The sequence below is a fragment of the Marmota marmota genome, unplaced genomic scaffold (genome assembly GCF_001458135.2).
Source record: "Marmota marmota marmota unplaced genomic scaffold, marMar, whole genome shotgun sequence".
Taxonomy (NCBI): Eukaryota; Metazoa; Chordata; class Mammalia; order Rodentia; family Sciuridae; genus Marmota; species Marmota marmota.
In genome coordinates, this window is record NW_026000207.1 from 797,967 (window position 1) to 809,145 (window position 11,179).

Sequence of the window (11,179 nt, forward strand, 5' to 3'; positions counted from 1 at the left end):
GCTGCTTTTTAAAAAATATTTAGAGACAGGGTCTTATAAATTGCTTAGGGCCTCATTAAGTAGCTGAGGCTGGCTTTGTACTCACAATCCTCCTGCCTCAGCCTCCTGAGCCACTGGGATTACAGATGTGCATCACCAGGCACAGAGGTCCACACTTTTTGTTGTTGTTTTGTCACCTAGACGAGGGACACTTGTGCAGCTCCCCTTAATTACTTGGCCCCTACAGACATCAGATTAGTATTAGGAGACCTAAGGTCCTATCATAAAACACATTACTAACATAAACTATCTGGCATGGCTCAAGGCCCTGTGTGAACAAAACATTCTTCTCAGGCATAAAGTTTTAAGGTCTTGGAGGTAATTTACCACAGGAGATGGCTCTATAGGTTGAGGTTTCTGTAAACCCCTCATCTTAAATAGCCATAGTCCCCCGAACATTTCAAGACACAGTGTTCAAATGGGCACATCAACTCCAGTTTACCATCACTCATAATCAATGTTTCTGTAACAAAACATGGTTCTCATCTGATTCTTGTAGTGCAAACATCAGTAACACAAACCTCCCCAATTCTGGCTGCTAAAGCACGATTCTTTTATAGGCCCCAGAGAACAGTTTCAGTCAACAGTAATGGACACTGTGTAACCTCACATGAGAAAAAGAAACCAATTTATACTTCCCCACAAAGGACACGTGGTCCCCATAACTGTCCCCACCTCTGGTGACTGCCAGACCTTCAAAAAGTCCTGACAATCAGATCACAAGGCTAGTCACAATAGGTCCTACAGTCTATCTCTGGAGGCCTGACAACAAAGCAAGTAAGACCAATTCTGTTCTCAAGCCATCTCGGCCAGTGAACAGAAACTTTTGAGATGAAATATGGCTTACTCAGGTGTGGGGGTACATGCCTATAACCCCATGATTGGGCTAAAGGAGGAGGATTCTAAGTTCAAGGCCAGCCTCAGCAGAATAGCAAGATCCTATCTCAAAGCAAAATAAAAAGGGCTAGGGATGCAGCTCAGTGGTAGAGGGCTTCTGCATTTAATTCCCAGCACTGAAAATTTTTTTAAAAATAGAAGGGAGAAAGAATGTGGCTTAAACATTAAATTTTTACTCTCACACATGCATGTAGTTCCCAGACTGATGGCCTGAAGGCTAGAAAAATTCATCATAAAGATCATAGGTGTCTCATAATGTGGCCAAAGAAGGAAAGACTTGGCACCAGCAGAAGACAAACTGGGTTTTGTTGGTCAAAGCTGGTTAGGGCCAGATCCTAGTCGGGTGGAATGACAATAAACAAAGGTCCAGGCTACTTATGATTCCTCTGGAGAGGGGGACAGCAAAGAAGTCTGAGCACACTGAGGTGACTAGCAAACACCAACTGAGATGATGGCTTCTATTGTAGAAATTCAGTGTGAAAGTACTCAGAAAACAAAATATAGCTGCTTAAAAGCTGCCTGAGCCTGGTACTCATAAGAAATGTCCCCACCATGAATGTTCAGATGCATGGTGTTCACTTCCTGCTGATGACTCCATTACTGAGGCTTTCCAATGTGTTGATGCAATAAATATGGAGATAGCACATTCCCTGCTATCTCCATCTCATTCTAGGGCCTTTCTTTAGTATGAACTTTCTGGTGTTGAATAAGGTTGGATCTTTGGCTGAAGCCTTTCCCACATTCACTGCTCAATTATAGCAGACCACTGACTGAAGACTATTCCACATTTACTGCACTCATAAGGCATTTCTCGGTTTGAACTTTGTGGTGCCGAGTAAGTTGGCTGCTTTGACTGAAGAATTCTCCACATTCACTGCACTCATACGGTCTTTCTCCCCTGCGAACTCTCTGGTGCTGTGTTAGGCCAAAGCTTTGACTAAAACATTTCCCACATTCGAAGCATTTATAAGGTCTTGATCCAGTGTGAACTCTTTGATGTTTAATGAGGGTAGAGCTTTGACTAAAGAATTTCCCACATTCATTACACTCATATGGCCTTTCACCAGTGTGAACTCTCTGATGTTTAATGAGGCTGGGGCTTTGGTTAAAGACTTTCCCACATTCACTGCATTCATAAGGCCTTGTTCCTGTGTGAACTCTCTGGTGTTTAATTAGATTGGAATTGGAGGTAAAGAATTTTCCACATTCGTTGCATTTATAAGGCCTTGAGCCAGTATGGATCCTCTGATGTTCACTAAGGCTGGAGCTTTGGCTAAAAACTTTCCCACATTCACTACATTCATAAGGCCTTTCTCCAGTGTGAATTCTCTGGTGCTGAACAAGTATGTGTTTGTAGCTGAAGGCCTTCCCACATTCATGGCACTCATAAGGCCTCTCTCCAGTGTGCACTCTCTGGTGCTGAGCAAGTCTGTATTTTTGGCAGAAGGCTTTCCCACATTCACTGCACTTATAGCATTTTTGTCCATTGTGAAAAGCTTCCATATGCTCAATATTCTTTTGTTGCCTCCCTCTGCTTTGAGTGACCTGAAGCTGGAGATGGTTCAAGCTGTCTGAGAAGTCCTTCTTGGCCTCCGAGGAAATGAAACACTTCTTTGACTCATGGATACTGCAACTCCTCATACAGGAGACCCTGTTCTCATCTCTTCTGAAGAGTTCCTCTTCACTGTGCTGCTTCTGGTGTGGGTGACATTTTCCACATGCCCCACAGGGTTCCTTCCCAGAGCTGGTCCCTAGGCACTCGGCCAGATGCACATCACCTTCTGAGTCTAGGCCACATATCTCCCAGGGATGGGGCTTCTGGGTGGACAGATCTGCCTTTGTAGTATTTATTTGTGACACTTCTACAGAAACACTTTGTTCAGAAGATGCCTCCTCATTCCCAACTCCATGCCAACAACCTATAAACAGAAATGCTAGTGAAATATACATTAACATCGATAAGAAGGGGCAGCAACATCACAAATGTGTCCAATATTCCAAGGAACGAATCCATAGGATTTTTATAAGAATGAAGCATCTGGGTTTAGGCTCAGTAATGGGCTGCTCTACAGTACTGGGCCTATAAGTGTCACAGAGTAGAAACACAAGGATAGGCTACAGTACAAGGAAGAGAGGCAAAGTCCACAGCCTACTCCTCTCTGGAAAGAGTTTTCACCAGGCTCTTGGCTGGCTGGTGATACATGCATGCTTTGTGGAAGAGTGTGTTCAGGCCCAGGAAAATCCTATTGTACCCGAGTAACTAGTATCAAGACTATTTTAAGGATATGAGCAAACCTCATGACACATTAAGAGGAGGCTAATACTGAAGAGCATAGCATAGAAAGCAGTAGACAGGAAGAGGAGAGATAGAAGCCTAGGCAGTAGAAGAGAGAGAGATGAGAGATAATTCTGATCAAAAGTTAAGAGTAGAAATGATAGGTGGAAAAATATCAGAAATGAGAAGAGACAGAAATGAGGTATACAGCCCCTGGCCTTGACACCAAAAAAGTATCTGGCACAAAACATGTTCCTGTGATAATCTGAACACAGCTATTGATATCACATCTTTCCCCTGATGCTAATCACCAGGGCAGGCCTACTTTGAGGCCCTCTTGCTATGCCTGGAGTCATGTCTACTCTGTCATGTACCCAGGGTTTTCCTCCCAGCTCCAGTTGGACAATGGCATGGGACCCAGAAGATGCAAGTCCTAAGGAAAAGACAGAACAGGTGAAAGTTCAGCACTGGATGAGGGCAACCAGTTGCAGAACAACCTTAGGAAAGAAAATTAGCATTACATAATGAAGCAGCATTCTGCAGAAAAAGCCTAGTGGTCCCCACTAATGTGACTATGTTGGGTCTTTACAATTCCTGATACAGTCAGACCCCCCAAAATATCACTTAGAAGTGGGGAGAACCTGAAGCACAGAGGTGGAATAGTGCAGAGTGTGATTCTAGCAGGGAAAGGCTACGACAGAGAGGATCCACTGGACTAAATCCAAGTCTCCTGACCCACAAATCTTCCCTGAGAAGGCATCAGGGCAGCTGAGGTTGGGCATTCTTGTAAAAGGAAGCAGTATACACAGCCCAGTCTTGACACCTGTAGCACCTACAAAAGGGAACCAGGAACTGAAGCTGTGCCCATTGTCCATGTATGAGAAGAATAGAGCTGCCTCTGGAAAAAAGAGGAAAGGCAGAGCCCAGCTCAGGATGCGTAAGGTGAAGATGAGGGCCTTGCCCGTGAGGCGACAAGTGAAAGGCTTCCAGCATCACATCACGATACAGTACTCTCTGAGCCTCGTCAAGGGATTTCCACTCCTCCTGGGAAAAGAATACAACCACATCCTCGAAGGTCACAGAGCCCTGTGATGATGAAAAGAGTGGTGTCTCCAAGCAGATTGTCTCCCTGGAATCCCATGAACACGCACCCACCCTAACCCACAATAAATCCCTGCTCATAATCTTCATCATCTCCCAACTAAAGGGCAATACACCCGTTTTCATTTCATGTTTCATTGATCATGGGTCCAACCTTAAGCAACACAAAAGTGGGCAAACACATGCAATCTAAGTTCTGGGCCTGGTATGCAGAGCCTTCAAACCTCTCCTGTCGAACTATCAGCCTGAGAGTACCCAGGACCAAGCTTCCCAGACATGACCAAACTTGATCTCATCCTTCTCTCTTAAGGTCCTACTTCCAGAGCCTTGAGAAAATTAGTTCACACTCATCCCCTGAGTATATCACTCATTAGATCATATCTCCCACATTTAGCTGATCTCTACTACCACCACCTAGATCACAAAATTGGCATTTCTCTCTGGCCTCTTTATATGCTGTCATGCATACAACACCCAGAAAGTGCTTGGCAAAGGTAACAGGACCCTACTAAGCCCCAGAACTCCAATGGCAGCCTCCAGTCCTACTTGGAAAGCTTCCCCAACTGGTGTGACTTTAGTCAAAATACATGCAGATCTAAATACCCCTGACGTCCTTAACTTTTCTATTATACATAATGTCTGTTTGCCAGTTACAATGTCTGTCCACCATCACTCAATGAATACTTATACTCACTAACACCAAGACTTAGGTCAACTAATCTGACATGGTGATAATTCAAGTCCCACCAAAAAGCACCAAAAACAAAAACAAACAAACAAAAAAACCCAAAAAACTGGTGAGTCATGGAAGCATGAAACAGCACCAGATCAACTTCACTACTTACCTCGACTACTGCTTTGCCTCCTCATCCACCTCATATCCACTTGCCCATGAAAACACTGACCACCTGCTGGACCTTCTCCTTCCCCTTTCCTGCTGATGACCACCAATCTTCCTTGTATTTGTGATCCCCCTCCAGTTGCCCAAGCAAGAGACTCAACAGCTACCACCCTCTTCTTCATTGTCCCCTAACAGCAATATCACAATGACTTGAAAAAATACACCCCTCCTATAATGGACCTAGAGTTCGTTCCAATTTGTTCCACATCCCAAATGTCATACAATGGATCAGTCTATTTTGAAGCTCTCCACAGAACTCAAGACATATCCAGCTATCTGCTCATCACTCCTCTCTGGGATTCTCTAAAACATCTGAGACACAACCAAACCCTGACTCCTAGTATTCTCACGGAAGAACACTTGTACCACTCACTGGCTTTCCCATTTCAGTTGATAACAGTTCCATTCTTCCAGGACACCTCCATGACTCATCAGCCTGTCATGCTCCCCATTTCAAAATCTGGTCAGCCCTATTATAAAAATAAATCCAGAAGCCAAAAGTGTCTTCCATCTCCACATCCACCACTGTAGTCTGCCATAACCAGTAAGATCCGGACAATGTGAGTGGTATCCTTAACGGTCTCTCTTTGTTCCTCTCCCTGACTGCATTCTGTACTATGCAACCAAGGGAAGCATATTAGGACCTGAATCAGATCTTCTCTACTCCAAAAATTCCATGGCTGCCACCATTCTCAAGACAGTTACCCAACTTCACAGGACACCACTGCAGGCCTAACTCTGAACCCCTTGCCTTCTGTCCCCATCTACAAGTCCTAGAACACTCCAATCTCAGTCTTATCTCCAAGCATTTGTACCTGCTGATCTCTGCACCTAAAATAACCTTTCATACCTCACTCCAATGATTGCCCCAAATGGAAGCCTTTCCATGTAACTTCTAACCTTGCCTTAGAAACCTAGGCTTAAGGCTTCTCTACCAGCCCCAGACACCAGGGGTAAGAAGAGTGACAACAGAGTTTGAAGACATTGTCACTCACCAGTGCAGGGTTCATACACGCCTCTGCCGCAAGAAGAACCTGTGGGGAGAGCAAGGCCATGTCACTGTAATTCACAGCAGGGGCAGAGATAATAAAGGAGATAGTATAACATTTAACATTTCAGGTAAAAACAAATGCTGAAGGGGAAGATACAGTACACACGAGGGGAGAAGAAGTCATGAATTCCTGCACGTGTCATGTGGGTATCTTGAGGAAAGGCTTTGGGAGTGGCAAAAACACGTTCAAGGTCCTCCTCCTGGGGTTGTGTTTGAGAAACACCCACAACACCAGTGTGGCTGGAGCCCAATAAGCCAAAAGTGCAAGGGAGGCTGCTGGAGGAGAAGCAGTGGCACATATTACTTAACACGATTCAGTGGTTTTAGGCCTACATATATCAAAATTAAGTACTTAGATGTCCAAGACTATTTCTGACACCTGCATCGTATTCCATCTCTTCTTGTGTCAATAATATATTCTCCTCTTCCTTTAGCTCATAGTTAATAGTCAGTATTTATAGCTAGACAGTTATGTGACTTGGTGTACTTCCATTTTATACTTATTTTGGTTTTATCATATATTATTTTATATAAAAATTATAACAATTAATGAAAATTCCTCTTTACCTAGTTCACAGACGAAATCACAAATCTGGCTAACTAAATTCTGATAAATTTAAACTAGTATAGCACTAAATGAGAGAATTCAAAAATATTTTTAGTATCAATTCATACACACACACACACACACACACACACACTGAGGATCTAATCTCAGAGCACTTTACCACTGAGGTACATTCCCCAGCCCTTTTTATTTTTTATTTTGAGAAAGAGTCTAAGTTGGTATTGACCTTGAGATCCTCCTGTCTCAGCCTTCTGATTCACTGAGATTACAGGCATGCAACACTGTGCTGGGCCTCTATTCATATTTTTGACAGTCAGATTTTTCCAAAAATATATGGACAGATTATTTAAAATGCATTCACTTTGTTTTTGTGAATGATACTTTATACCTTTAATTCTGTAGATGTTTTTCCCTGCTGTGGTAGTTCCGAACCATTTACTGACTGCATTCAAACTAATATTCTTCCCATATTTTTTATTGGTATATTATAATTATACATAATGGTGGCACTTACTATTACACGTTCATATGTACACACAATTTAACAATGTGATTTGGTCAATGTCATGGTTTGAATATGAGGTGTCATCCAAAAACTGTTAATGTAGGAGGTTGAAATGATTAGATTATGAGAACTGGAACCTAATCAGTCCATTCTGGTTTCAGTGGACTAACTGGGTGATAACTCTAGGCAGGTGGGGTATGGCTGGAAGGGCAGGTCAATGGGTGCATGCTCTGGAAGTGTCCATCTTCTGTGAGTCCCCTTCCACTCTCTGTTTCCTGGCTACCATGAGCAGCTCCCCTCTGCCATTCTATTCCACCATGGTGTTTTGCCTCATCTTGGCCCAGAGCAATGGAGCCAGTCCACCATGGACTAAACCTCTGAAACTGTGAGCCAAAATAGACTTCCTTCTCTAAGTTGTCCTTTTCATGTATTTCGGCAGCAACAACAACAATGACAACAACAAAAAGCTAACCTAGTCAAAGCTGCCAATATTTCCTTCCTCCCCGACACTCTCCCCGCCGGTCCCTTTCCTTCCTCTAGTGTTTCCCTTTGATTACCATAAGACAGTGCCATCCACCTTTCTTTTCATTTGCCCTCTCCAGCTTTCACATAAGAGAGAAAACCTACAACTCTCAACTTCCTGAGTTAGGTTAGTTTCACTTAACATAATGCTCTCAAGTTCCATTTATTTACCTGCAAATGACATTAATTTCATTCTTCTTTATGGCTGGATAAAACTCCATTGTATGTATGAATGTGCATATACGCGCGCGTGTGTGTGTGTGTGTGTGTGTCTGTATATTTTCTTTATCCATCCAATGATGAACATCTGATCTTCCATAATTTGACTACTGTGAATTGTGTTGCTATACACATGGTATGCATGTATCACTATAGCATGATGACTTTTAATTCTTTAGGATAAATGCCAAGGATTTATATAGCTAGGTTATAAAGTGGTTCGATTCCTTGACTTTTGAGGAAAATCCACAAGGATTTCTGTAATGGTTGTACTAACTTAAAATCCCACCAAAAGTATAAAAATATTTCCCCCCTTATCTTCTCAAATATTTATTACTGTCAAGCCTAAATTTTATTAAAGGAGTTGTGGTCAGAGCCAAAGGAAATATACTTAGCCTCCAACAGTTTAAGGTTAAACTTAAAAGAAAGGAAGCTAGAACCTCATCTTAGTTTGATCCTTGCTATACAGAAAGATAAAAAATAAAAAACATAATCCTGCTATGAGAACAAAATATCTTCTCAATTCTAAGCATTCTATTGGTGTTTGAAACTTTATTACTTTTTGTCCTTACAAGGATTAATTTCTGCACTTTAAAAACAAGTATTTTAGCAAAATATCTAGATTTGTCATGACATCAGAGATGATTTAAGAATGTTAGAAGAGTACACTTAAAAAATGAAAACTCTGTTGAATGTGCATACACTGTAAATTTATATAATATATAAGTGTGTTGAAAATGAACCCCCCAAAATAATAGTTCTATTCAAAAGCTAAAAAGATAAAATTAGTAACATAGTACAAATAAGAACAAAAAACTGGAAATGTTAAACTATAATAATTTCTATAAAAAACACACATTAAATTGTATGAGAAAAAATATAAAGGATCTACGTCTATCCCCATAACACCCATGCAATAAACACACCTCAATGTGGGACACAGCTCAGTGCTAGAGTGCTTATGTAGCATGTGCAAGGGTGTGTGTTTGATCCCCAGCACTTCCCCCTCAAAAACCAAACAGAGCTAATATATATAATATAAACAGAGATTAACTAAATAAAACTGAATAACATATATCTAATAATAAGAAGAAAGACCACAAACAGCATCTTTAAACATGGAAAAAAGGCAAAACTAAGTAAGTTACTAAAGAAAAATAACACGAAGGGAAAAAAGCATGTCAAAACGGAGGCTGCAAAACTATTGTCTGTAATGTCTTGGAGGACATATTCAAAGAAAGAGGGCTGGGTATACCTCAGTTGGTAGAGTGCTTACCCTGCATGTACAAGGCCCTGGGTTCAATCCCCAGCACCACCAAAAACAAAATAACAACAAAAAAAGAGTTATCAAGTCAGTAAGGTGTGGAATAAGTATGGCAAGTAGGGGCAAAAAACATGGTTTATCATCATGTAAAAAATAAAACATTGACATACTGACAGTGTTAGATTTTAGTCTGGTATGCTTAGTAATGCTGCAATAAAAACTATGAACTATTGCTAAACAGTTCTCGAGAGCAGCTAGTAAAAGTAGAAAATCCCAAGTGCTTTAGAATTCAAGAAACCATTTCTAAAAAGGCACTATGTAACAGAGAACAAAGTCATTTTAAAAAGCAAGGTTAAAGTGATTTCTGTAAAGAGACAATAATACTACAAAGCTACTAAGAAAAAAAAGTGTGATGTTGACACTGTGACATAAAAAGTAGGTTGAACAATGAATGGGACAGAATACAGAGCTCACAAAGAAGCACATGGTTGATCTTGATTTTTGACCATAGTGTTGGTAAAGAGCATTAAAAGGTAGCTTTTAAGTAAATTGTTCTATGGCAACGGACTACCCAAAATATAAACTTACCACATGTTCTACAGAATATGCAAAAAGTCATTTTGGCCAGATAAAACTTAACTGGGAAGATAAAAATTAGACCACTTAAAAGTTAATAGAAGAGAATACATTTGCAACATGTGTACAGCAGATTTCTTAGACCAAAGATACAAGGTACTTGTATTATATAAAGACATATATAATAAATCTGACTAAATTAAAGTTCACGGTTGTTACTATCATACTAAACCATAACAACTGAAATAGGAAGTTACACAGTTTGAAACTATAAATGTCAATGTACAAGTAAATGCTTGAACTTAGTAAATAATCCCACAAATCAGTGAGAGAAAAATCTGAACTCAAAAAAGTGCAAAGCTTGCCTGCACGTACTATAATCACGGAATGCCAACAGTACTCTTCTTTTAAAATGTAGATTTTAACTTAACGGTAATCAGCAAAATGTAAATTTTTTAAAAATCTCATCGGATTGGAAAAATCTGCTGAGGGTTTACATCGCCCTGAAAGGTTAATAATCTTGAGAACTGTTTGCTAGTCTTGTTCCCAGCATGCGCTGTCCCCAACTGCCAAACTGCAGAATGTATGGTTGCAGGCAAACCGCCCACTCGCCCTGACCCGTCAATGAACTTCCCTCCCTGCCCTCTCCAAGGAAAGTATATAAGCTCTGCTTAAGCTGTTCTCAGGGCTCTTTGCTCTATTCAAGTGAGCTCTGAGCCCCAGCATGCTGGACCCCAATAAACCCTTTGCTGTTGCATGAGACAGTCTCTTGGTGGTCTCTTCCTCCGACGCTCGCCTGACCTTTACAGCCCAAGGTTTCTAAAGCTGTAGAATTAAGCAAAAAATCACAAACTACTAGTGGGCGTCTTCATTTGTGAAATTTTGGAAAAACCTGGGGGGAAAAACCTAGCGTTAAACCTCTGACCACTTGTGGGAAAGGAGTTCCTACCTTCGACACCGCCCACGGAGTCGGCTTCGCAGCCCGGCAACCGCGGCCGGGGGCTAGGGACAGCGCTGACACCGCGCGTGGCCCACGGAGGGACAACACCCAAAGGCCTTCGGCGGACACGCAACGACATTTTATTCATCCAAGGAATAAAATGACAACGAGCGACACGTACAGACGTGCCCCGGGGCGCGGGTGCAGACGAACAGAGCAGAAAGGTTAAGGGGACACCGTAATCGCCCGCCGCCTGGGGACCGCTGGGGCGGCCGCGGCCCGCGGGTCTCGCTCCCGGCCCGACACCAGCTCCGCGGCGGC

At 41.9% G+C, this 11,179-nt stretch overlaps 1 protein-coding gene across 1 annotated transcript; it reads right to left on the bottom strand.

Moving 5' to 3' along the window:
• Positions 1–52: 52 nt before the first annotated feature.
• Positions 53–11,173, bottom strand: LOC107158968 (zinc finger protein 134-like). Its single transcript, XM_015505494.2, has 3 exons — positions 10,868–11,173; positions 6,209–6,247; positions 53–2,855 (listed from the first exon to the last, which is right to left on the bottom strand). The coding sequence occupies exons 1-3, from the start codon at positions 11,004–11,006 to the stop codon at positions 1,714–1,716; spliced, it is 1,320 nt and encodes a 439-aa protein (XP_015360980.2). The 5' UTR covers positions 11,007–11,173; the 3' UTR covers positions 53–1,713.
• Positions 11,174–11,179: the final 6 nt, after the last annotated feature.

Bases quoted from the DNA above. Each gene is read 5' to 3' on its own strand.
- LOC107158968 (XM_015505494.2), bottom strand. From the start codon at position 11,006: ATGAATAAAATGTCGTTGCGTGTCCGCCGAAGGCCTTTGGGTGTTGTC. The intron at 6,248-10,867 runs GTAGGAACTCCT...CTCTCCCCACAG, and splicing joins CTCCGTGGGCGGTGTCGAAG to GTTCTTCTTGCGGCAGAGGC. The intron at 2,856-6,208 runs GTGAGTGACAAT...TTCTGTTTATAG, and splicing joins CGTGTATGAACCCTGCACTG to GTTGTTGGCATGGAGTTGGG.